General features: G+C 35.6%; 1 protein-coding gene across 1 annotated transcript in view; it reads left to right on the top strand.

Annotated features, from left to right (window-relative positions):
- LOC148948630 (protein unc-13 homolog A-like) overlaps positions 1-25,837 on the top strand; it is a 143,658-nt gene that overhangs the window by 52,235 nt on the left and 65,586 nt on the right. The window contains exon 5 of the mRNA XM_089094982.1: positions 236-386. Coding sequence (XP_088951108.1) covers positions 236-386 — 151 coding nt within the window. The remainder of the gene's footprint in view (positions 1-235; positions 387-25,837) is intronic.

The following is a 25,837-nucleotide window of genomic DNA, read 5'->3' as shown; positions in this document are numbered from 1 at the left end:
TAATGGTAACTGTCAAACTGCCATGCCCCTCCACAAGTAACCCGAACACTTGTGTAAGTCTGCCAAAGTCCTGAGATCTGATAATTGCCTGAGCCCACCAGCTGACCCACAAAATGTGTATATTATTGTCTCTGGTCCTCAATTTTCAAATGGAGAAGTCAGTATCGCTTTCTCTGTCAGTATTCACATAAAAGCTAAATCCAAAACTTGTTAAATTAATGGCGTCTAATTTCAGGCATTTTCACTGTTTGTCAACCAAGTATCTTTGCCCTGGAGTTCCTGCCGTTATGAGCACGCTGTTGGCAAATATAAATGCATTTTATGCTCACACCACAGCTAGCTCAGCTGTTTCAGCCTCTGATCGGTTTTCAGCTTCAAATTTTGGGGTAAGTTTAAATACTTGGAATCAGGTTTACAAGATTTTGTTTATTCCATCTAGGATTCTGGATTTCCTGATTTCACACCCTATCTTCAAAATAAGCTAAAATCCCGTCAGGATCTGAACATCTCCGTACGATAGTTGATCTAAGAATCTGGATTTCCTGGCATTTTGACCCTCTTTGGGGAAAAATTGAGATTTTGTGACAAAAAGTGACGGAACAAAAGAAGATATTTTTTGTTACTTTAAAGGTCATAATATGCTGAATATTTATCAAAAACCTTAGTAATCGATGCAGCATTCAGGTCATTATCAGTTGACGGATTTGCGGTATTCACAATTCATTTTAGATCTATTTTTCAAGATATAGGGGGGGGCTCAAAACCTCCTATTTAGGGCCATGATCGATTAATTTAATCTATTAGAATTTGTTTTTCCTTGCATTTGAATCCTTTTCAAAAATATTGATGCTTTGTTGAACAAAATGGCAGAAAAATCACACTTTCTGTGGTATCTCAAGATGAGAAACCATAAACACTTTTTTTTAAGGTTTCAGACAATCAGAATTTGATTGGCTATGTTATTTTTTCTCATTCTATTAGTTTGAGCCCTCTTTGGACAAAACTTGCTAGTTGATGGCACAACTGTTAGAAAGCGTTAATTTGCTGTGACATAATATAAGTTTTTCAAACAGGTCGTGGTAACCAACTGTAAGTAAGAAGCTAATCGGCTTAATAGTAAACCAAACTCTAAAAACGGAATTTTGGTATCAAAGAGAATTTTGGGATAAAAACGGAATTTCGGTATCATTAGCATCTTATGCTAATTTCCCCATTATCCTGACCACACTTCAAGTAATTATATTGTGTCATAGTATCCGGGAATCTTGCCAGCTAGAAACAGGGGCGAGGGGTTAAGAACTTCACATATACATCCCCTATAGGACTCACGAAAATGCCATGTCAGTCTCCCTATTATTAAAACTTGTTTATTATACCGACCACATTCCAAGTAATTATCTCTGGAATCTTCCCAGGCGAGCATTTTGCATAAATGAAGTGACGTCAGAGGGCATGCGTTTGAAATCCTGAGTATATACCAAGGTACCATTTCTACCAGACTATGTACCAAACAGGTTCTTCTAGTAGGTAAACAGGTCATCACACTCTTACAAGGAATATACATGTTTTTTTTATTATGACATCGATTTTCTGTGTGTCAGTCGCATTAGAGAAAGTTGGCGTTTTGTCAAATATAATAAATTTATTGTTAAGTTTTCTAAAAAAAAAAAAAAAAAAAAAACTTTTAATTAAAAAATTTAATTAATTAAAAAAAAAACCCGTAAAAATTTACCGACAAGGACTTCAAATTTTCATTACGAATTAAGAAATTTTTTATATTACACCATATATTTTTAAATTTTGAAAAAAATGGATTTGTCTATTTTCAATTTGAGTAAAATTTTAATTATTTTATTTCCCTCAAAAAAAAAAAATTAATAAAAACGTTTTACTAGTAAATTCAAATTTCAGAGGGACAGCCCCCCTCCCCTCCAACAATACAAAATCTTAAGAATATGACGACTGTATTCGATAGAAATGTCAAAGCAACGTTCTGCAGCACAGACGAAAGCTGAAAAAGAAATTTATAAACTCATTTTAAATTCGGCTTTCGGCAAAATGTGTGAGAGTGTTCGCAATAGGAATCGTTGTGACGTTGTGACCAATCCCGAACAATTTGCTCGAATCAGTGCCGATCCCAATGACACGTCCTTTACAATCATCGCCCCGGACATGGTACTGTTGAATAGGACAAATAGACACATTGTCCTGAATTAAAATATTGCTGCAGGCAGTGCTCTCTTGGAGATCTCAAAAAAGCTCAGGTTTGACTTCTATTACAATGTGGCTAGGGTCCAGTGGCCGGACAAGGGGCAAGTAGAGGTCTGCGACGGTGACACGGATTCTCTACTGCTCAAAGTAAAAACATCACATCTAAGCGTTTTTGGGGTGCATTTTTAAAGGAGAAGCTATCGATGAGAAGAACACATTGTTGAGGTTGGTCTTGAAACAGTGATAGTGCAACGACGGTTAACAACTCAACTTTTATTTTTAAAAGATTTCACAGTACGTTACTAGAGTTATCGTGGTCTGTTTGTCGGTCAGAAGGTGTACTTTATACAGACATACGACGAGGAAATCAAGAAACGTTGCAAAGGAGTACGCACGCGCAATGTGGACAAGAAGGTCAATATGGATAGTTATAGGAATTGCATTGTTCAAAATACAAGTTCACGAGCCAGATTGTTGTAAATTCTTGCATAGAACTCCAATAACTTGCCTGTATAGGTATATAAAATAGCCATGAGTACCATGCATGACCAGACCTATGTTTTTCAAGTGGGTTTGACCCTCCTCCCCCTCTGAAATTATTTAACTACAGACCGGATTGATTGTATGGCCCACAGGTAAAGTCTCGTTTTAAATAAAGTCCTGTAACTAATTTCCTAAAAATCTTTTGGAGGGGGGGGGCCTCGCGGCCCGGGGGCGGCCGCCGCCCGCGCGGGGGGCGCATTGTCACCAAAGTTATCTTTTTTTTTTTTTTTTTGGAATTAGTTCAGATTTTTTTTTTTTTTTCATGGGGACGCGCTAATTTAATGTTTTTTTTTTCTCTATAAACAAAAAAATGTGTTTTTTCTCTCTCTCTCTCTCTGTAAATATGTAAATGTTGCTGTTGTATTTTTTTTTATAAATAAATTTAAAAAAAAAAGTGTATTTTTTTTCAAGTGCTCTCTCTCTAATTTAATGTTTTTTTTTTCTCTCTATAAATAAAAAAAAAAAGTGTGTATACCTATGTAAATGTTGTTGTATTTTTTATTATAAATAAATTTTAAAAAGTGTATTTTTTTTTTTTTCAATTTTTTGTTACTTTTTTTTATTCTCATATAATAAAAGAAAAAAATATTATTATTCGTCTTTGTCTTTGTCTTTTTCTTCTTCTTCTTGTTTTTACGTTGATGCTGAGGAGTCTGCGGAGGATGAGTAGTATGAGGAGTAGTAGGGAAAAAAATCATTTATTCATAATACACGTTTGTTCTAGAGTTAGTTTTCCCGTTAAACTGCTGAAATGACGTTGTATTAATTTAAAAAAACATTCAGGTCTATTCTATGCGGGCACTTAATGTCAGGAAAAACAAAACTATGAAATAAAATAATTAAAAATTTTGATACAATGTTTATAGAAAATCCAAAAAAAATTTACTATTGCTATAATCTTTGGCAGGAGTCATACAATAAAACAACATCAAGTGCTTCCACCATCACCATTGGATCGATGCTTATACAGTTTATACAGTGACTTGATTTTTTTAACATTATTGAACCAAACTCTGGGCTGATCATTGACAATCTGGCTGAATCTATTGAACAAAAGTCCCTGCAAATTCTACAATTTTTCACTCCTTGCTCTCATCATGAAAAGATTTCCGTTACTCTGGTTCTAAAAAATTTTTTTCATCAGAGTAGATGTATGCGAAAACTTGCTTTGAACTGTACGTACTATATCATCTACAGAGCTGTTCGTGATTCTCGCTCGCCAATAACACTCAAAAAACAAATATATCTAGGTGCTCTTAAATTTTTACTTTAGGCATACACTCAGTAACCTAATACAACAACGGGCTATTTTCTATTTGACATTACTCATAAGAACCCAGAGTATCTTATTGTAGTCACAGATATTTTCGAATATAAAATTACACTATTTCTCCCCCTAAACAATAAAAAGAGATATTACTCGCTATCTTGAGACTGAAGAAACTAAAAGAAAATATAAATTTGATTTCAGTTCTAAGAACTTCAAAACCTCTGCTTAGAAAAGTAATGCTCAAACACGTACTTGGCAATGATTTCATTAATATCATATATAAACTTTTTATAAATTTCACCTAGGTTAATTTTAAACTGCCAGAATTATTTAATAAACAGACAAAGAAACCTTGTTCCAGTGTACGTACCGGGGCCTATAAAAAGAACGGAAAGAATTTTAAAAGTAAACGACTTCGTCAGGCGGGCGGTAGCTTTTTCACACTTTTACTGCCAATACTTGTAGGACTTGTAGGCATTTTTCTCGACTGAAAATGGCAAAAACCTATAACTTGACTCCAATAGAACTCAATCTCTCACCCGTAAAACACTTTGAGGACAATCTGAGTAAGTTTCTCGACAATAAAACTATTGAGGATGATAAAAAGCTGATTTTACTTCAAGATGCTCTTTGTCGAGCGGGCAAACACTATCGATCGAATCCCACTGCAGACTCTAAAAAATAATCATCTCTTCAATTGTCTCCTGCTGCTGCTGCTGCTGGAAAACATTAAAAGAAGTTATAATTTATCAAATTTTATCTTAAATTTTTAATTAAAAGCCCAAACAATTAGCTTGAAAATATAACACGATTCCAAATCCCTCTCTTGGAAAGTGATCAAATTCAAGTTCAGATCAATGTAGAAATGATTATAATTCGGGGAACGAGATATAGTATACTTTATTTAATGTATTACATGGTTACAAATCGTAAAGAAATATTATAATTTTACACTCGTCTATACAACTTTCTAAATACATTAAACTTCCCCAAAAGTCTTATCGGCAATAAAAAAATTCTAAAAAATTAAATTAACATGCATCATCATCAACATTAAAATATGATGAACTTGAAGCAGAAGAAGATTTTAAATCAATTTTGGAAAATACTAGCACACCACTGATGTCTAGACAAAAGCGAAGACGTATCAAGTCAGTGTCCCCAATAACAGCAGCAGCAGCCCGAATACAACAGGTTATTTGGCGTTACTCAACGTGTTTACGTTCAATATGGTTGAAGTTCTTTAATGCGCTTATTAATATTTTGGAAGAGCAGTGATTGTAAGGTCCCAATCAAATCTTTCTAAATTAACGTGTGTTAGCAATAATATTTTAAAATACTATCTACAAACTGAGCCCAGCTACATTCTGCATATAAATCATTGACTTCGTTACAATCAATGTCGAAAAGCTAAAGCCTCTTACCACTTGGATATAATGCAAGCATATCTGTTGACTAGATGAGCTTCAAAGACGTCACAATACACCTTAAAAGTATATTCTACTTGCAATCAGTTTTTTTAGTCGCTACTCACCTGCAAGTCTTTTGCGATGAACTAGAGGTGTTGAAGTTACTCAAGTCTTTGAAATTATTAACGAGCAAGATTCATATAAAAAAATTCAAATGGATCGTTATTGGGACCTTCTTAATCTTCATGTCTCAAAACTACTAGAAAAATATTTTACACTTCTCTATCATCAGCACATTCCTCTAAAGGATTTATGGGCCGAGCGGGTGATAAGAGCTCATCGAATTTCAATTTCCAAATAGTTTGAATTGAAAAATATACCGGCTTTTATTCATAATCTGGATAAAATCATGTTTATTTATAATCATCGACCTCTTTGATCATTGTTCAGATAAAAAACAATGGAAGTTTATGATTCGTATCATAGTAAAGCTTACTTATTTCTTCAGAAAGATTCCAATGACGAAAAAGCCAAGAAGAAGAAGAAAAATGAATTAACTTTTTGTGATACGTGTCGAATTAATAGAACAACTCATGTGATTAAAAAGGGAAATAACTTGGGTTCAACAGAAATTTTTAAAGAGGCAAAAATAATAGGCTTTAAAAATCTAACTTCTTGCCTGAGTGATACAACAGTTGAATAGATTCTAAGAGGTTATTATGACTATGAATTTCAAAAAGTTAAAAATTTTAGTGAAATCTATCAAAGTTAAAATATATTCAAGAGAAATCCTTGTGGGGTTAAGAAACAGTTACTTATTCCCTGGCTAGGATAAAACTCTTATTTTTATTCTTGGATTGCCGTTGAAGATATTGACAACTAGCAATGATTTCTATGTCACTCTAATGTCCAACATTTCCGATCCACTCTACAATGACTTTAATAGGATAAGTGATTTTTTGACAAAAATCTCCACATCCATCAAATTTTACGGGACAGATGAAGTTGCCCGTATCGATTGTATTATTAAAAATACCTAGGATATCCTGAGAAGCGGCCGTCAATATGAAATAAAAATACAACCGTTTGAAGTCAGCGATGAGGGAGAACGTTCAACTTTTGACTCGAATTAATGTCCTAGTGCGAACATCCCCTACAGGGAATACAATACCATTCATGACCTGTGTCGAGTTATCAACAAAAAATGGCAAGGCGAAAAAAAAGCGGTTTCACTTTCAATTACTTGACGTAACAAAGGCGAATTTATATCACAAATCCATATCAGACTCAAAGAATTTTCCTCAATTAGACTTTACGTGAGTTTCTTGGTTTTAAAAAACGTATTATTAAGACAGAAAATTTAAGTGTTATTGACCATGTTATCTATGCAGACTCTGCACCCAGCTTCTCCACGGACACTTGTATATTTCTATACGCTTCATTTGTGGAAAGATCTCGGGATGGTAATTCAAAATGTCCCCTCCTAAGAGTTCTTGAATGAAAAACCAATCTACAAAATGTTCACCACTACAATATGAAGCATTTTCAGTATATTTACTTAAACACTTCATATCCGTAGCCCTTTATTTTAACAATAAGAACTTAATTAGTTTATCAAATATAAATTACAAAATGATTGGCTTTTATTAATTGCACTTTTTGACAATTGTTAAACGAAAACGAGTGTAAAATAACCTAAAAAATGAAAACTAGAAGAACTACATTTGTCTGTCCTAATATCGACTATTATGTTGGTCCTTTGAGTCCACGTCAAATAGGCCATGGCTTGGACTACTACAAGGGGCGGACTAAAAAGTCTGGCTATGGTCTTGGTAGCTGGTTTGCTAGGCTATTTCGTTCTGCACGACCCCTTGCCAGAAAATATCTTGTACCCGCTGCGTCAAATTTTGCTGCCTCCACACTACAGGACTGGGGGTCGGCCAAGAATTTCAAGGAGACTGTTAAGAAAAATATTAGATATTCAGCAAGAGCCGTTGGTGAACGATTAAAATCTCGACAAAATGGAGAGGTATTAAAAAGGATGCGTTTACATCATTCACTCATCAGTCTCCACCCAGACAGAAAGGAAAGAACCTGAAACAGGACTTTGAGAAATAAAACAAGGAAGGCCAGAAAGCAACAGCAGGAGAAGAAAAAGAAAAAGAGTTTAATATAAACGAAGGATTTCTTCTCTTGAGATGACTAACCGGCCCCACAAGAAACCACATACATCAATTAGTACCTCATTGAATCAGTTCAACGCTGAAACTGTTGATGTTTGCGTTAAAGATAGCTACAATGAACAGGTTCATCGTCAACACCCCATCTCTTAAAATAGAATCTTTCAAATATTTTTCAATAAAGAATCGTTTATTGATGATTAATCAAAATTTATCGATCTAAATGTTGTGTTGACGACAAAGTCGGATAATACCACTCCGCACGCTGGCGATGGTCTCTCATCTGAAAACTGTATTCTGTGCAACCTATTCACACCAATTAATGCATTGATCAATGGGACATTGGTGAGAAAGAGCAAGAATTTATCCAACTATTAAAGCTAGAGACAGTTTATGATGATCACACCAATAGCATAAAAGGAGATGAGAGGGATCTAATCGGGCTATGAATATTAAACAGGTATCGATATTGACGCTGAGTTGACTACAGCAGTGACCCAGGAGTATCATCTAGTTGTAAAATTAAATCATAAAATATTAAATATACTCCAATGGCTTCCCCCCAATGTCAAGAATGACATAAATTTGCAGATGGCCCCATCGAATGTCATTGAGAGAAACATACGACTTGCAGCACACGATGCAAATTTTATTATAACATCTGCCAATCTCCACGTCCAAAAAAAACAGGTTATGAGCTCTGGTTCATTGGCAGTGGACAAACTGAGCCAACTGTAGCAATATTAAAATTCTTTTCCCCCAGACAATCGCTACTCCACGTCACATTACCACCGTTTCTCTTAGCTATAGCGATTCATCATTTATAAATGAAGAAATCCTATCAATATTTTCTTTGGCCTATGTGAAGATTGGAAGTGCCGTTGGATCCTGGACTGAATCTCCCCATGATTTTAATTTTTTCGGTCTATCTAGTCCTGTGGGTATAGTGAATGTTATTCCACTGTACACTCTATTATTTGATCAAAAATCCTATAGAACTCTGTACAAGTTGACTATGCAATCCCTAGATCATGACTCTCAACTATTTGAAAATGGAATAACCGATTCAATGTTTTCAAAAAATCATGGGGTTATTGTTTTGGATTTGACAGGCATGCCCGATATAACCATAGTACGAACTGGGAATGTATGTTTAGAGTGTATATTTGCCGATGCTCTGACTAAGAGTATCACGCTAATATCACTGAGCCAATTTAATACCGAGTGGAAAATCCCGCCCGATGGCAGTGTTCTTCTAGACCTTTCACCATGACCAAAAATCAAATAATCAATGTATTTAGTATCGATACTTACGTGTCCCAATACACGTCCTACTGCATACCGTCGGACTTCATTGAAAAATTCCAGGAGTTAACAATTCTTTGATCATTGTTAAGAGCAGTCCGTCAACTATGACGACCGGTCAGTGGCTAAGAATCTTCAAAACAGCGACTAATATTGAATTGTTTTTCCCTCTTAGCATATCGTATAAATTATACGTTCCATACATCAGCAACTTTATTGAAAGCAGTGGTAAAACCATAATTCAAAATCAACAAAGAGTACAGGATTTAGTGACTATGACATGTGGCTTTCATGCACTACTCTTTTTCATGTTCATATGTCGTGGCTACACCTACAAGCAGTTTCTCAGCATCTACGTTGACTTACCTCTATTGAACTACTTTATAGTGGATAATATAATTAAAATTTTATTTAATTTTGATTTTTTTTCCATAATAATAAATTTTTATAAATTTGTTTTTGAAATTTTTTATTAATAAAAAAAAAAAATTATATAACTGATAAAACGACTTTTCTACTCTTTAGATTTAATCCGCTACTAGATATTTTTCGACGACGAAAATCGAATTTCTAGTGTTTGAATTAAAGGATTCATGATCCTGATTTACTGAACTGTCAGGGTCACATTTTCTACAGTAGAGTGTGACTTCACTCTTGTCATATCTCTTTGTATAGTCAATGATACTATTCGCATTCATTCTATAGAATTCACATGTTTCAATTTGCCTATTTGAAGCAATTTCACAAACAGTGTCCTCAAGTGTCGAATCACATTCTGTCACTGCCAAATAAAAATCAGTGGGCTTATAATCAAAACACCCATTGTCTTCACAACAATGACGTAGAAACCATATTCTCTTGTTGTTCCAACAGTTAAATCGTTGACCCGGTTCCTCCTCCCAGAACAATCTAAAACCACGACGATACCAATCTCGTAGCAATAAACTAACATCTCGGGTAGGAGTCTGTCCTATCAGCATGGGATATGTACTCTCCCACTGCTTACATTTATCATAATGACAATTGGAGCATAGGTGACCTCCAGGATGAGAGTCACACACCTCTTCAAGAAAGAACGTACAACCTTCAATGTTTACAGCATATCCTCTGTTCAATTTACACGGATTGCATAATCTACACTTTTCATCACGCTCCTCAATCATTGTGCAATTCTCACATGATGACCAGCTGCCCTGTGTGTACATACATAGTGGGCATGTATGAAACATATTGACATGTGTTGTCGCTCTCACTACCACACTAAAACTGAGCTAGCAACATCAAAAAATTGCCTGAGAGAGAGAGAGAGGAGTAAATCGTCCTTGAGCACAATCTTTCTTATGAAAAAAAAAAAGTCCAGAATTTCTAGAAACTATTGTCTAAAAGCATATTCACAGTATAATTTTGCTGCGTCTTGATCAATATATCAATAAATTGTGTAAATGCATTTGGACCACGATGTAGAAGCTTCATACAATAGTCTAATGATGGATATTAAGTTTTCATTATATCGACAAGCATTCCCCCGAGAAAATATCTTCCTTTGAATAGACAACTCTAGAAAATCATCGTCTAGAATCAAACGCTTTTCCATAAGAACTAGATTCCTCATGATTCTATCTTTCTCGAATCTATCAATTTCTTAGAGTCCTAACTCTCTCACGACCAATTTCAGACTAAACAGAATTTCTTTTTTTTCTACTCTAGAAAATATATGCTAGTCTACTATAGAAAAAGAAAAAAAACCATTGATGTAGAAACAGTTTTATTGAACATAATCACAACAATAATAATATTCACTGATGCATTTTGTTCTCATCAATATATTTCGATAGGACATCTAATACTGACCGAAGTTTATTTATATGGAGAATATTTACTTTTCCAGCAAAACACAGCTGCTCCTCCTGCTTAAACTTGATTAATGATATCACGTATCTCGCATACATAATGTCCCATTCAAGACATAGTCTACAACCAGCAGTTATTTCCACAGCCACATTAGGTACTCGTATATCGTTTCTGCTGCTGCTGTCGGTTACATCATTAATCTCCAATAGCGTAAATGCAACACTCATTTTTTTTTCTCCAATAATATCCTCGAAAAAAAAAAAAATATTATATTTTAATTCAATTATATTAATAATATTAAGTTTAAAGAAAACTATTCCTTTTATTCAAATCCTAATCGCCAATCAAGTTATACTCGTTCCTCTTGGCAAAGAGTGTGATGACCTGTTTACCTACTAGAAGAACCTGTTTGGTGCATAGTCTGCTAGAAGTGGTACCTTGGTATATACTATCCTGGGCGTGCTTGAGCCTTCTGCTATGGACGTGCTTGAAAGCAGAGTTGCTACACTACTTTTGTTTTAAAGTATAATGAGTCGATTGCATAATTGTGGGGGGTGGACCTTTACAACATCCCTAAAGACGAAGTTGCTGGACCATTCTACTATGCTGAAGAAAATGGATATCTCAGAGGTTTGATTGGATGTTTTTCGAAAATGAATGAGCTTGAGAAAAGGGCTGCTTGCCCTCCAATCTATTGTTACTCTTAAAAAGGGCATAGATACTAGCGCTGTAATTAGAGCACAAGGGGGAGGACATCCCTATTCATCTATCTGGTGAAAACATTTTAAACAAGTAAAAACAAATTTAAAATATTTTAAATGTATTTTATTTTCAGTAAAGTGCAAATTATGTTCTGGTCTTGAAGCATGGGGGTTTTCAGTCCTACTCATGTTAATTTCTCCTCGTTTAGATTTTGAATCAGTTATTTATTGTATGATTGAAATAAACAAAATACGTTTAAACTGTTTTAACTTTTTAAATTTTAATAAATAAAAAATCACTAAAACTTTAAGAAATATTTATCAGTATATGTATACTGAACTGACAATTCACAGCCATGTTTTTTCAGGAAAGTGCAGAAAAAGTATGGTCTTTTACTTCAGTAAAGGTCTTGAGAAAGTATGGGGGTTGTCAAAGACATAATTTCCAGACCTTTCAACTACACTGGATAAAATGGCTATCTCAAAATTTTTATTAGATGTGTTGGAATTTATTGGGCATGGGGGATGTTGTTGCCCTCTAATCACTTTTGACTTATAAAATGGGCACTAGCCCATTGAATGTCCAATCGAATGAGCCTTTTTCGAAGTTTCTATGGCAACAAATGGCCATATGAGGCTTGGGGGGGGGGGTGTATCCACCCTCTGAACAATCTGAATCTTAAAAAGGGCACTAGAAATTCTGAATACCGATCCAACGAGCCCCCTCCGAAGCTTATGCGATCACCCTTTCAATATATACCTTATTTTGCTCCCAGGGCATAACTTACAACCCTTGCCCTGAGGGCTGGGGGAGAGGTTGTCATCCTCAAAGATATGAATTCCAGACCTTTCAATTACGTTGAACAAAATGGCTATCTAAAAATTTTATTGGATGAATTTGGGGAAATGGTGGTTGTTGGAGGGGGGTTAGTTGCCCTCCAGTCCCTTTTGACTATTAAAAAAGACACTGCCCCTTTCAATTTCCAATCGAATGAGCTGTTTTGGAAATTTCTCCGAACACAAATGGCCATCTCAAAATTTTTAGCAGATAGATTTTGGGAAAATACGAGGTATGGGGGGTATCCACCCTCCGATAACTCTGAATCTTTAAAAGTGCTCTAGAACTTCTTATTACGAATCTAATGAGCCCCTTCGAAGTTTATACGATCACCCTTTCTATATATATACCCTTAAAGGCGTTGGGGGGTTTCATCCTCAAAGACATAATTTCTGGACCTTTCAATTACGTTGAACAGAAAGGCTATCTCAAAATTTTTATTGGACGTGTTTGGGAAAATAGTGTGCATGGGAGGGTTGGTCGCCCTCTGATCATTTTCGACTATTAAAAGGACACTGGCCTTTCCAATTTCAAATCGAATGAGCTGTTTTCGAAGTTTCTAGGACAACAAATAGCCTTCTCGAAATTTCTATCAGATGCATTTTGGGAAAATACGAGGTGTGGGGGAGGGTATCTACCCTCTGATCACTTTAAATCTTAAAATGGTCACTAGAATATCTGATTACCAGTCAAATGAGCCCCCTCTGGATTTTATACTATCACCCTTTCTCTATATACCGTATATGCCCCCAGGGCATAACTTACAACCCCTATCCCGAAGGCTCGGGGGGCGGGGGCTTTCATCCTCAAAGACATAATTTTTGGACCTTTCAATGACGTTAAACAAAATAGCCCTCTCAAAATTTTAATTGAATGTGTTTGAGGAAATTATGGGCGTGGGAGGGGGGGTTAGTTGCCCTCCAATCTCCTTTGACTATTAAAAAGAACACTAGCCCTTTCAATTTTCAATCGAATGAAATCTATTAGAAGTTTTTAAGACAAAAAATGGCCATCTCATAATTTCTATCAGATGCATTTCAGGAAAATATGAGTTGATGAGGGGGGGGGGGATATCCACCCTCCAATTACACTGAATCTTAAAAAAGGCACTAGAAATTCTAATTACCAATCCAATGAGCTACCTCCGAAGTTTATACGACCATCCTTTCTGTATATACATTATATGTCCCCAGGATGTGTTTGGGGAAATGATGTGCGTGGGAGGGTGGTTAGTTGCCCTCTACTCATTTTGACTATTAAAAAGGGCACTGACCTTTCAAATTCCAATTGAATAAGCTGTTTTTGAATTTTCTATGACAACAAATTGTCATCTCAAAACTTCTATCAGATACATTTTGGGAAAATACAAGGTGTGGGGGGGGTATCCACCCTCTGATCACTTTAAATATTAAAAAGGGCGCTGGAACTTCTGATTATCAATCCAATGAGCCCCTTCCGAAATTTATACGATCATTATTTCTATAAATACCTTATATGCCCTCAGAGCATAACTTACAACCCTTGCATTTGAAGGCTCTGGGGGAGGTTGTTATCATCAAAGACATAATTTCCAGACGTTTTCAATTACGTTGAACAAAATGGCTATCTCAAAATTTTGATTGGATGTGTTTGAGGAAATGGTGGGCGTGGGAGGGGGGTTAGTTGCCCTCCAACCACTTTTGAATATTGAAAAGAGAAATAGCCGTTTCAAATTCCAATCGAATTAGCATCACTTTGAATCTTAATTAGGGAACTAGAAAATCTGATTTTTAATCAAATGAGCCCATTCCAGGTTTTTTTGCGATTACCTTTTCTATATATATACCCTATATGCCCCCAGGGCACAACTTATAACTCTTACCCTAGGGGCTCGGGGGGGGGGGTCATCTTCGAAGACATAAGTTCCGGACCTCTCAATTACGTTGATAAAATTGGCTATCTCAATTTTGGTTGGATGTGGTTGGGGAAATGGTGGGCGTAGAAGAGAGGGGTCAGTTGTCCTCCAATCCCTTTTGACTATAAAAAAGGGTACAAGCCCTTTCAATTTTCAATCGAATGAGTACTTTTCGATCTTTCTACGACAACAAATGGCCATCTCAAAATTTCCATCAGATGCATTTCGGGAAAAAACGAGGTGTGTATGGGCGGGGGTATCCACCCCCCGATCACTCTGAATCTCAAAAAGTGCACTAAAACTTTTCATTAGCAATCCAATTATCCTCTTCCGAAGTTTATACGACCATCCTTTCTATATATACCTTAATAACTTACAACCCTTGCCCTGAGGGTCGTTTGGGGGGGGGGTGTCATCCTCAAAACATAATTTCCGGGTCTTACAACAACGTTGAACAACACGGCAAACTTAAAATTTTGATTGAATATGCTTGGGGAAATGGTGGGCGTGGGAGGGGGGTGGTTAATTGCCCTCCAACCACGTTTGAATATTAAAAAGGGCACTAGCCCTTCAATTTCCTATCGAATGAGCTCGTTTGGAAGTTTTTATGGCAACTAGGTCAATACGAAGTGCCCTAGTTTAAACCAGAAAAAATAATCATAGGCAGCGCAATAGCGCTGCCTAAGTAAAGAACGATGTTGGCACAATGTAATATATATATTTTTCCATTATTTTTTCATACCAGGGCACTTCGTATCGAAGGAGTTGTCATAGAAACTTCGAAAAGGGCTCATTAGATTGGAAATTGGAATGGCTAGAGCCCTTTTTAATAGTCGAACGTGATTGGAAGGCAACTAATACCTCTTGTACGCCCACCATTTCCCCAAACATATCCAATTAAAATTTTAATGTAGCAATTTTGTTCAGCGTAGTTGATTTCCAGATAGAAATACTCCCCCCACACAGAGGAGGATACTCCCCCCACAGCCCTCAGGGCAAGGGTTTTAATTTATTCCCTGGGGGCATATAAGGTTTTTATAGAAAGCGTTGTCATAGAAACTTCAAAAAAGGCTCATTCGATTGGAAATTTAAAGGGCTAGTGCCCTTTTTAATAATCAAAAGTGATTGGAGTCCAACTAACCCCCCTATCACGCCCACTTTTTCCCCAAACACATCCAATCAAATTTTGAGATAGCCATATTTTCAACGTAGTTGAAATTTTTGGAAATTAGGTTTTTGAGGATAGCCCCTCCACAGCCCTCAGGGCAAGGGTTTTAAGTTATTCCCTGGGGGCATATAAGGTTCTTATAGAAAGTGTTGTCGTAGAAACTTCAAAAAGGGCTGATTTGATTGGTAACTGAAAGGGCTAGTGCCCTTTTTAATAGTCGAAGGGATTGGAGAGCAAATAAACCCCCTCTCACACCCACCATTTCCCCAAACACATGTAATCAAAATTTTGAGATAGGTATTTTGTTCAACGTAGTTGAAAATTCCGCAAATTATGTCTTTGAGGATGAAACTGTCCTACAGGCCTCAGGGCAAGGGTTGTAAGTTATGCCCTGTGGGCATATAAGGCTTTTACAGAAAAAGTTGTCGTAAAACTTCAAAAAGGGCTCATTCGATTAGAAATTTAACGGGCAAGTGGCCTTTTTAATAGTTGAAAGTAATTGGAAGGCAAGTAATCCCCCTCTCACGCCCACCATTTCCCCAAACACATGCAATCAAAATTTTGAGATAACAATTTTGATCAACGTAGTTAAAAGTACTGGAAATTAAGTCTTTTAGGATGATAACCCCCGCAGCCCTAAGGGTAAGGGTTGTAAGTTATGCCCTGGGGGCATATAAGGTTTTTATAGAAAGTGTTTTTTGTAGAAACTTCAAAAAAAGCTGATTCGATTGGAAATTTAAAGGGCTACTGCCCTTTTTAATAGTCAAAGGGATTGGAGAGCAACTAACCCCCCTCTCACACCCACCATTTCCCCGTATACATCTAATTAAAATTTTAAGATGGGTATTTTGTTCAACGTAGTTGAAAATTCCGGAAATTATGTCTTTGAGGATGAAACTGTCCTACAGGCCTCAGGGCAAGGGTTGTAAGTTATGCCCTGTGGGCATATAAGGCTTTTACAGAAAACGTTGTCGTAAAACTTCAAAAAGGGCTCATTCGATTAGAAATTTAAAGGGCAAGTAGCCTTTTTATTAGTTGAAAGTAATTGGAGGGCAAGTAACCCCCATCTCACACCCACCATTTCCCCAAACACATGCAATCAAAATTTTGAGATAACAATTTTGATCAAAGTAGTTAAAAGTACTGGAAATTAGGTCTTTTGGGATGATAACCCCCGCACCCTTAAATACAAGAGTTGTAAGTTATTCTCTGGGAACATATAGGGATCTTATAGAAAGTGTTTTCATAGAGACTTCAAAAAGGGTTCATTTAATTGGAAATTGAAAGGGCTAGTACCCTTTATAATATTTAGAAATAATTGCAGGGCAGCTAACCCTCCTCACACACCCACCATTTTCCCAAAAACATCCAATCAAAATTTTGAGATAGCCATTTTGTTCAATGTATATGAAAGTTCTGGAAATTAGGTTCTTGAGAATGACAACCCTCCAAAACATCCAAAACATGCAAAAACATCCAAAAGATCCAAAACATGTTTTTGAATTTCCCCAAAAACATCCAGTAAAAATTTTGAGATATCCATTTTGTTCAATGTAGTTGAAAAGTCCGGAAGTTATGTCTTTGAGGATGACACTCCCCCCACAGCCCTCAGCGCAAGGGTTGTAACTTATGCCCTGGGGAAATAAAAGGTTTTATAGAAAGCGTTGTCATAGAAGCTTCAAAAAGGACTCATTCGATTGGAAACTGAAAGCACTAGTGTCCTATTTAATAGTCGAATGTGATTGGAGGGCAACAAACGCCCCTTTCACGCCCACCATTCCCCCAAGCAAATCCAATGAAACACTTTTAGATCGACATTTTATTCAACGTAGTTGAAAGTTTTGGAAATTAAGTCTTTGAGGATGACAACCACCCCAAACACCTCCGGGTAAGGGTTGTAAGTTATGTCCTGGGTGCATATTAGATTTTTATAGAAAGTGTTTTCGTTGAAACTTCAAAAAGGGCTCATGCGATTGGAAATTGAAAGGTTTAGGGCCCTTTTTAATAGTCGAAAGTGATTGGAGAGCAACTAACCCCTCTCTCACACCCACCATTTCCCCAAACACATCCAATCAAAATTTTGAGATAGGTATTTTGTTCAACGTAGTTGAAAATTCCGGAAATTATGTCTTTGAGGATTAAACTCCCCTACAGGCCTCAGGGCAAGGGTTGTAAGTTATGCCCTGGGGGTTTATAAGGTTTTCACAGAAACTGTTGTCGTAAAACTTCAAAAAGGGCTCATTCGATTGGAAATTTAAAGGGGTAGTGGCCTTTTTAATAGTTGAAAGTAATTGGAGGGCAAGTAACCCCCCTCTCACGCCCACCTTTTCCCCAAACATATGCAAACAAAATTTTGAGATAATCATTTTGTTCAACGTAGTTAAAAGTTCTGGAAATTAAGTCTTTTAGGATGATAACCCCACAGCCCACAAGGCAAGGGCTGTAAATTATGCCCTGGGGGCATATAAGGTTTTTATAGAAAGCGTTTCGTAGAGACTTCAAAAAGGGCTCATTCAATTAGAAATTGAAAGGGTTAGTGCCCTTTTTAATAGTCAAAAGTGATTGAAGGGCAACTAACCCTCCTCTCACGCCCACCATTTTCTCAAACACATCCAATCACAATTTTGAGATTTTGTTCAACGTAGATGAAATTTCTGGAAATTAGGTTCTTGAGCATGAAAACCCTCCAAAACATCCTCCAAAATATCTCAAACATGTTTTTGGATTTCTCCAAAAACATCCAGTAAAAATTTTGAGATATCCATTTTGTTCAACATCGTTGAAAAGTCGGGAAATTATGTCTTTGAGGATAAAACTCCCTCCACAGCCCTCAGCACAAGGGTTGTAAGTTATGCCCTGGGGGCATATAAGGTCTTATAGAAAACGTTGTCGTAGAAGCTTCAAAAAGGGCTTATTCGATTGGAAACTGAAAGCACTAGTGCCCTATTTAATAGTCGAAAGTGATTGGAGGGCAACTAACGCCCTTTCACGACCATCATTTCCCCAAGCACATCCAATCAAAATTTTGGGATAGACGTTTTATTCAACGTAGTTGAAAGTTCTGAAAATTAGGTCTTTGCCAGCGTTGTCGTAGAAACTTCAAAAAGTACTCATTTAATTCGGAATTGAGAGGGCTAGTGCCCTTATTAATAGTCAAAAGCGATCAGAGGTCGAATACCTCCCCATACCCATCATTTCACCAACATTTCCGATCAACATTTTTATATAGCAATTTCGTTGAATGTAGTTGAAGGGTCCGGAACTTATGTTTTTTAGTATAACAACCCCCCACAGCCCTCAGGGCTAAGGTTTTAAATTATGCCCTTGGGGCATATAATGTCATATAGAAAGTGTTGTCGTAAAAACTTAAAAAGAGGGCTCTTTCGATTGGAAAATGAGAGGGCTATTGCCCTTTTTAATAGTCGAAAGTAATCAGAGGGAGAATCCCCCCACGCTAATCATTTCCCCAAACATCTCCGAACAACATTTTGATATGGCCATTTTGTTCAACGTAGTGGAAAGACCTGGAAATTATGTCTTTGAGGATGACAACCCTCTTCCCATAGGCCTCAGGACAAGGGTCGTAAGTTATTCCTTTGGGGCATATAACGTTTTCACAGATTTTTGTCTTTGAAGCTTCAAAAGGGGCTCATTCGATTGGAAATTGAGAGGACTAGCGCTTTTTTTTATTAGCCGAAAGTGATCAGAGGGCAAATGTCTCCCTCCAGGCTTATTCGCTTAAACACTTCCAATCAAAAATTTTATATAGCCATTTTGTTAAGCCTATCAGAAAGGTTTAAAAATTATGTCTTTGAGGGTAACAAATCCTCCCAGCCCTCAGGGCAAGGGCTGTAAGTGATGCCCTGGGGACATATAGGGTTTTTATAGAAAGTGTGGTCATATAAACTTCAAAGGGGGCTCATTGGATTGGTAATCAGACACTCTAATGCTTTTTTTAAGAGTCAAAGTGATCAGAGGGCAGCTACCCTCTCGCCCCTACACACGTCCTAATGTCCCGAAATGCGTCTAATAGAAATTTTGAGATAGCCATTTTATTCAAAATAGTCTAAATATCATCTAACAAGGCTTTTGGGGTTGAAAAAAGCCTCAGAGATTAGGGGCAAGGGTTGTAACTTATGCCCAGGGGATATTAAAGGTTCTTATTAAAGGGATAGTTGTTTGACTTCAGAAGAGGCTCAGTCTTTCTCCCTGAAAAAGACTACGTCAATATAAAACAAACAGAAATTAATCAAAAAAAACTTTTTGCACAAAATTAGTCTTTCAAAAAAAAGTAAAGAACTCCGTTAAATAGAAAATGAACCAAAATAGAATAACATAAACGATTACTCATAAACATATTGCACGTTAGTATCAATGAACAATTAAAAACTAAAAAAACCAGAAACGTAAATAAATTGAAGCCGAAACGATAAGAAACTAGTCTCCTTAGGATTTTAAGTTCTGTACTTTTTAGGAGCAAGAATGCAATTTTGACTTTACCGAAAAAAATTCTTTTAAATGTTTTCACTTTTATAACTTTAAGAAATCCAAAATTAATTAATATTTTAAGGAATAAATATCAGCATATGTATATTAAACTGACAATGCACATTTTTTCACTAAATTCATTTGAATATTTTTCATTAAAGTACAGATTATATTCTGGCTTTCAGAAAGCATAGGATCTTTATGTGAATGTATTGGAGGGGAGAAGTGCCGGAAAGTTCAAAAAGTGTTTTCTTAGGCTCAAATTTTCTAACTTTAAGTTGACTTTCATATTATAAGTCATTAGAAGGGTGGCAGAATTTTTTCTCATAATCTCCTTTCTTCCTGAGGATTATTTTAAGGCTAAGCCTGTAACACGGGTATTGCGGATTCAAAGCTCCACTCTTGTTGTAGAAATATTTTGATTTTACCATGAAAGATAACTTTCATATTTTCATCTACACAAAAGACGGAAGGTAATGGCTTTTCTATAGAATATATTTTTTGAGGAAATCCTCCCGATATCTTTTTCTGTTTTCTTTTATTTAATATATTTGTATTAAATGGAATTTTAGTCTAAATCTTGAAAATTGTGAAAATCATAAACCAAATATTCCTTCGTGTCATTTTGGATCCCTTCCCCTGAATTTTTTTTGGGGATGCCTCTTTTTAGGGATTATTTTCTTACTTTAAGCATTTTTGTACAAAAATTAGACATAAACCTAAAAGTGGAGTTGAGGGAGTGGGAAGCAGATTCCATCATGTTTAAGAGAACAACAGGACAAATAGTGTTTAGCAACAAACTTTAAGCAAAAGGCTAGGTTTAAATAGAATACCAAATCCCTTTGAATCTCCTAGAAGTCCCCTGGATCTTTGTTTCTGTTTTCCCCAGTTTAATGTGTGTGTTTTAAATTGAATCTTACTCTAAATCTTCACAATTGGGAAAAAGATAACCTGAAAGCTCATCTTCGATATTTCAAAAACCCCCTTCCCTGAAAGTTTTTTAAGGGGTGCCCATTTTCAGAGATGGTTATCACTCTCAAACAGGTTTTCTAAAAATGCTACACATGCATTTAAAATGGGAGTTTCAGGGGGAGGGTTAGCCTTTCTTTCATTTAAGTAAGTCACAGGACGAACAGTTCTTAACAACAATCTATAAGCAAAGAAAGACGTTTGAATAGAATTTCAATAGTGACTATTGAATAGAACCCAGAATGCTAAAAAGTGAATTTTTAAGTGAAATTTAGACATCAAGATAACCTACGTCTTATGTTGATTAATTTAAAAAAAATTCCTCAAAACAAGTTTCTCAAAGAAAAGTAAAAAGCTCCATTAACCCAAAAATGAGCAGAAATAAAGTCAAATAATCTTCTAAGCGTAAAACTACCACAAATTATTATCAATAAATAAATGAAACTCAAAACGAACAGAAATTACAATAAATAACCGAGTCAAACTGAGTAACCGAGCAAAAATTAATTTGAGTAGGGCTGAAAACCCCCATGCATTCTCAAGATCAGAACATGATTTGCGTTTTACTGAAAAAAAATATGATCGGGGTTTGTCAGTTTAATTGATGTATAATGATATTTATTCCTTAAAGTTTTGAAAAAATTTTATTTATAAAAGTAAAAAAGTGAACACACTTAAAAATTTAATTTTGAATGAGCCCCCTCAGAATTTTATACGATCATCTTTCTATATAAACCTTATTTTCCACCCGGGCATAACTTAAAACTCTTGCCTTGAGGGCTGGGGGGGGGGAGTTGTCATCCTCAAAGACATAATTTCCGGTACTTTCAATTACGTTTAACCAAATGTCTATCTCAAAATTTTGATTAGATGAGTTTGAGGAAATGGTGGGTGTCGGAGTGGGTTTAGTTGCCCTCCAATTACTTTCGACTATTAAAATGGCACTGACCCTTTGAATTCCCAATCGAATTAGCCTTTTTTGTAGTTTCTACGACAAAAAAACGGCCATTTCAATATTTCTATCAGATATATTTCGGGGAAATACGAAGTGCAGGAGGGGGGGGGTATCCACCAGTCGATAACTTTCAATCTTAAAAAGAGCACTAGAACTTCTGATTACCAATCCAATAAGCTCCCTCCGAAGTTTATACGACCACGCTTTTGATAAAAAGAACTTATATGCCCTGAAGGCTATGGGGGATTGTCATCCTCGAAGACATAATCCTCGGGCCTTTTAGCTAAGTTGAACAAAACGGCTATCTCAAAATTTTATTGGATGTCTTTTGGGAAATGGCGGGCGTGGGAGAGGGGTTAGTTACCCTCCAATCACTTTCAACTATTAAAAAGGGTACTAGCCCTTACAATATCCAATCGAATGAACCCTTTTTGAAGTTTCTACGAAAACTCCTTCGATACGAAGTGCCCTGGTCTAAGAAATTCCTTAATTTTGAATTCGTCCATCAAAAGCCGTATGACTTGAAAACTTCTGTGGATATTTATGTTTACTGTACATTTTAGTGTTGACTTTTATTTTCTTGTGAATGAACTTATTTCTTTTTATTCAGTTTTAGGAGTAAATCGAAAATAACTTCTTTAAAAAAATAAAATGAAAATCAACGTTCCAAATGTTCTCTCATTCTTCTTCGTCAGATTTTGGACAAGAAATGTGATTAAGTTTGAAGGAAAATTTACTTTAAGTTCTCGGTTGAAAATAAAGAAGGGAAGAAATATTACAAAACTGCTGTGGTTTAGAAAGAAACATAAATACTGGTTGCGAAAATCTTATAGCTAAGAACTATTATTTAAACAAACAACAGAAAAGCTTGTATGCAGTTATTTCTCTTTTTTTCTTTTTTGGCTTCAGATGAAAAGATTAATAACATTAATAAAACAATGATCTGCAGAAAAAAACAACTGTTAAATATCAAATCTCTAGTAACAAAAAAACGGGTATTACGGGTATTGAAACTTTTATGGAAAGCTAAGGGATATGTAAAATAAATTCGAATTTGTCAAAACGGCATATCTTCAAAAATTTCAAGAAAAGTTACAGAAGAGTAAGCAATTAAGTTTAAATTCAGAGAATGTTAAGGGGTATGTTGAACTGCAAAGACACTGCAGTATCTCAGCAACTGCTAAGATTATTAAGTTGTGACTTTCGGGATATATTGATTGTGATATTGAACTAAATCAAAAGACATCATCTCTGGTTGTCAAGATGTCGTCTCTGTAATATCTCAGAAGTAGTTAAGAGTGTTAATCCCAAATAATCAGAGAATAATAAAGAGGATGTTGAACTAAATCAAAATACAACTAGGTACGTTCCGGTTATCAAAAAGGCATATCTGGTTTATCGTAGGAACGGTTAATGGCTTTTATTGAAAATTTTTTAAGGAATGTTGAGGGTGATGGTAAAATAAATCAAAAGATACTAATTAAAAATAATAGATTAGAATCAGATACCTTAATTCTTAAGATGGAGACGTGAAAAACTGGAAAATTTTTCGTTATATTAACCAATAATAAAACTTTGAGCTTTAAGAACAAACAAAAATTAATTTTTAAAAGTCTTTCCCAAAAAGAATTTTTTCAAGGAAAAGTAAAGAGCCATATAAAACTTAACACCGGCACAAATAAAGTCCTACAATAATTCAAATTCAAAAGAAATTCCTACTAAAGAATAAACAAAACCCAAAACGAAGAGAAATTAAAATAAATCATCATATCAAACAAAAAGACAACAGATACGTTATCTTTATGCTGTAGATGAATAAATAAACCTTAAAATGAGTAAAAATTAAACTGAACATTCAAGTCGAGCTCAAAAATAACAAAAGTTACTATAAACAGGTGTTTCACTACTGCCTCCTTCACCATCCCCTAACTATAAAAGTTTCAAATTATATTGCGGCATTTGTGCTTTACTGAAAACAAAATACACTATTAACATTCTTTGTATATTTATAACTCTGAAAAAATACTGTGGTCTTGTATCTTCAATACAAAAACAGTGTTGTATTTTGAAGATAGGGTATTTTATCTTGAAGTGTTGAAATTTCTAGAAAACAGTTTTATTTATTTCCTTAGTTCTTTCCAGTCATCTTGATTATTATATTGATTTTTTTTTTATTCGTCATCGATGTTTTGAAAAACTATTCCACACTGTTCAAACATATAGTTTTCAGTTATATAGTATAATAACATTAAAGTATAACAACCTTTCACACCGTTAAGCAATGATAATAATGACCCGCCTTTGCTATTAATTTAGAGGATAAAAAGAGCCGTTTAAAGCTAACAACAATGAAAAACGTTTGACTGTATGTCTCTAAGAATATTTACTTACCAAGAAGCTTTTCCTAGAATTCCCTTTCTGCTTGACTAAATATTTATCGAACTTTTGCCGAGCTTTTTGAAAGATACTAGGCGGTTTTGACCCTAAAAGCAATGAATAGAGGAGTTGGTGTTTTCGCTCAAGCTTTTACGCAAAAATTAGATGTGTTCAATAACAACATGTTTTAGCATTTATTTAGGTGATCATTTTTTTCTTCCTTCTTTATAGACATGAAACTAAATTCAGGAATAATTCAATAAGATGTAAATATTGTGACTGCCACCACTATACAATTTCCCTGTAGCATAAAATCGCCTAAGGTCGACACACAATCAAACAACTCTCTTCTATTCCAGCCTTCTGAAAATAATCTGTGCTTTAGCAATTTCCCAAGAAATTGAAAATAGATTTTTTTTTTTTTTTTTTGTAACTTACTCCTAGACTAATCTTTATCTGATACTTAAAGGGCACAGGCCCCAACACCCATACTTTCTCTTGACAAACCACCTCATCCCCTAATAGTTATTTGAGGGGTGCATTCTTAGGGATGAATATTATTGCCAAAGCATTGTTTTACGAATACTAAACTTGAACATTGAGCTTGACATTGGAACATTTTTTGAAAGAAGAGTTTTGTTTTTCGATGAAACACAGTAAAATTTACCGAAAAGGCATTTAAACCAAATCAAATACTATCCTTTCGTAGTTCATGTCACGTTCAAAACAAGGAAGTTTTGAAGTTAGCTGGATGGATAAGTACGCTTCGCTAGTATTTCTTCAGTGAAAAAATTCAAAAAAAAAATGGTGTTTCTGCAAATATTTTGCTTTCTTCGCTTGTGATCAAGCCAGAATGGGGTCTCGCCAACAATTAAACCAGCATTTCATGGAGCCTCACGTCAATTCGAATAGCGTTATGGAAGACTTTTCTAAACATCAGTCAAACTTCTACTATGAATACAATGTTGTTCTGGGGAAAAGTTTTCTGGCAACAGTGACCTGGCAAAAGTCCTCTATAGTGGAAGTCTCGAATACTCAGAAAAGAGATTAAATAGAAATAAACAGAAAACGACTTCGTCTCGTCACAGAAACGATACTGTTGTGTAGACGGTCAAGACTTGTATTGCATGGGAACGAGGATTTTGGGAAATTGACCTTTGCAGGACCTTTAAAAAGAAACATTGCAAATTTTAGGACCTTGCTATGGTATTGGGTGAAAGACAATCCAATCATAAAAAGGTGTCTTTGAAAAGTATGGGCAATGCTCAGTATACTGTAGCTCCAGAATTCAGAACAAACTAGTTGATTGTGATCAGCTCATTACTGCAAAGAATGTTGATCAACTAAAATCAGCTCGTTTTTTTACCATCCTAGCGGACGGGAGAACAGACATATCAATGTAGGAACAGATGGTACTAGGGCTTCAATTTTCTGACAGCGAAACTTTTCAGATTAGGGTGGAGTTCATCGAATTTGCTGTTCATGAAGACTTCAGAGGTGAAAGGTTCGGTCTGCTTATCCTAAGTTCAATTAAGAAACTTGGCATCGATATGAAACTATGGAGGAGACAAGGATATGATGGGGCTGCAAACACGAGTTGGCTTTTTCAGGAGTCCAGCTTTTGTCTCGAACGAATATCCGGTTTCCAAGTATGCCAACTGTGATACCCACTCCTTGAG

The sequence above is a fragment of the Artemia sp. Qi Xiang Cuo genome, chromosome 9 (assembly GCF_049724085.1).
Source record: "Artemia sp. Qi Xiang Cuo chromosome 9, ASM4972408v1, whole genome shotgun sequence".
In the NCBI taxonomy this organism is placed as follows: domain Eukaryota; kingdom Metazoa; phylum Arthropoda; class Branchiopoda; order Anostraca; family Artemiidae; genus Artemia; species Artemia sp. Qi Xiang Cuo.
Note: the sequence above shows the minus strand (reverse complement) of the source record. Positions and strands in the feature narration are given on the sequence as shown.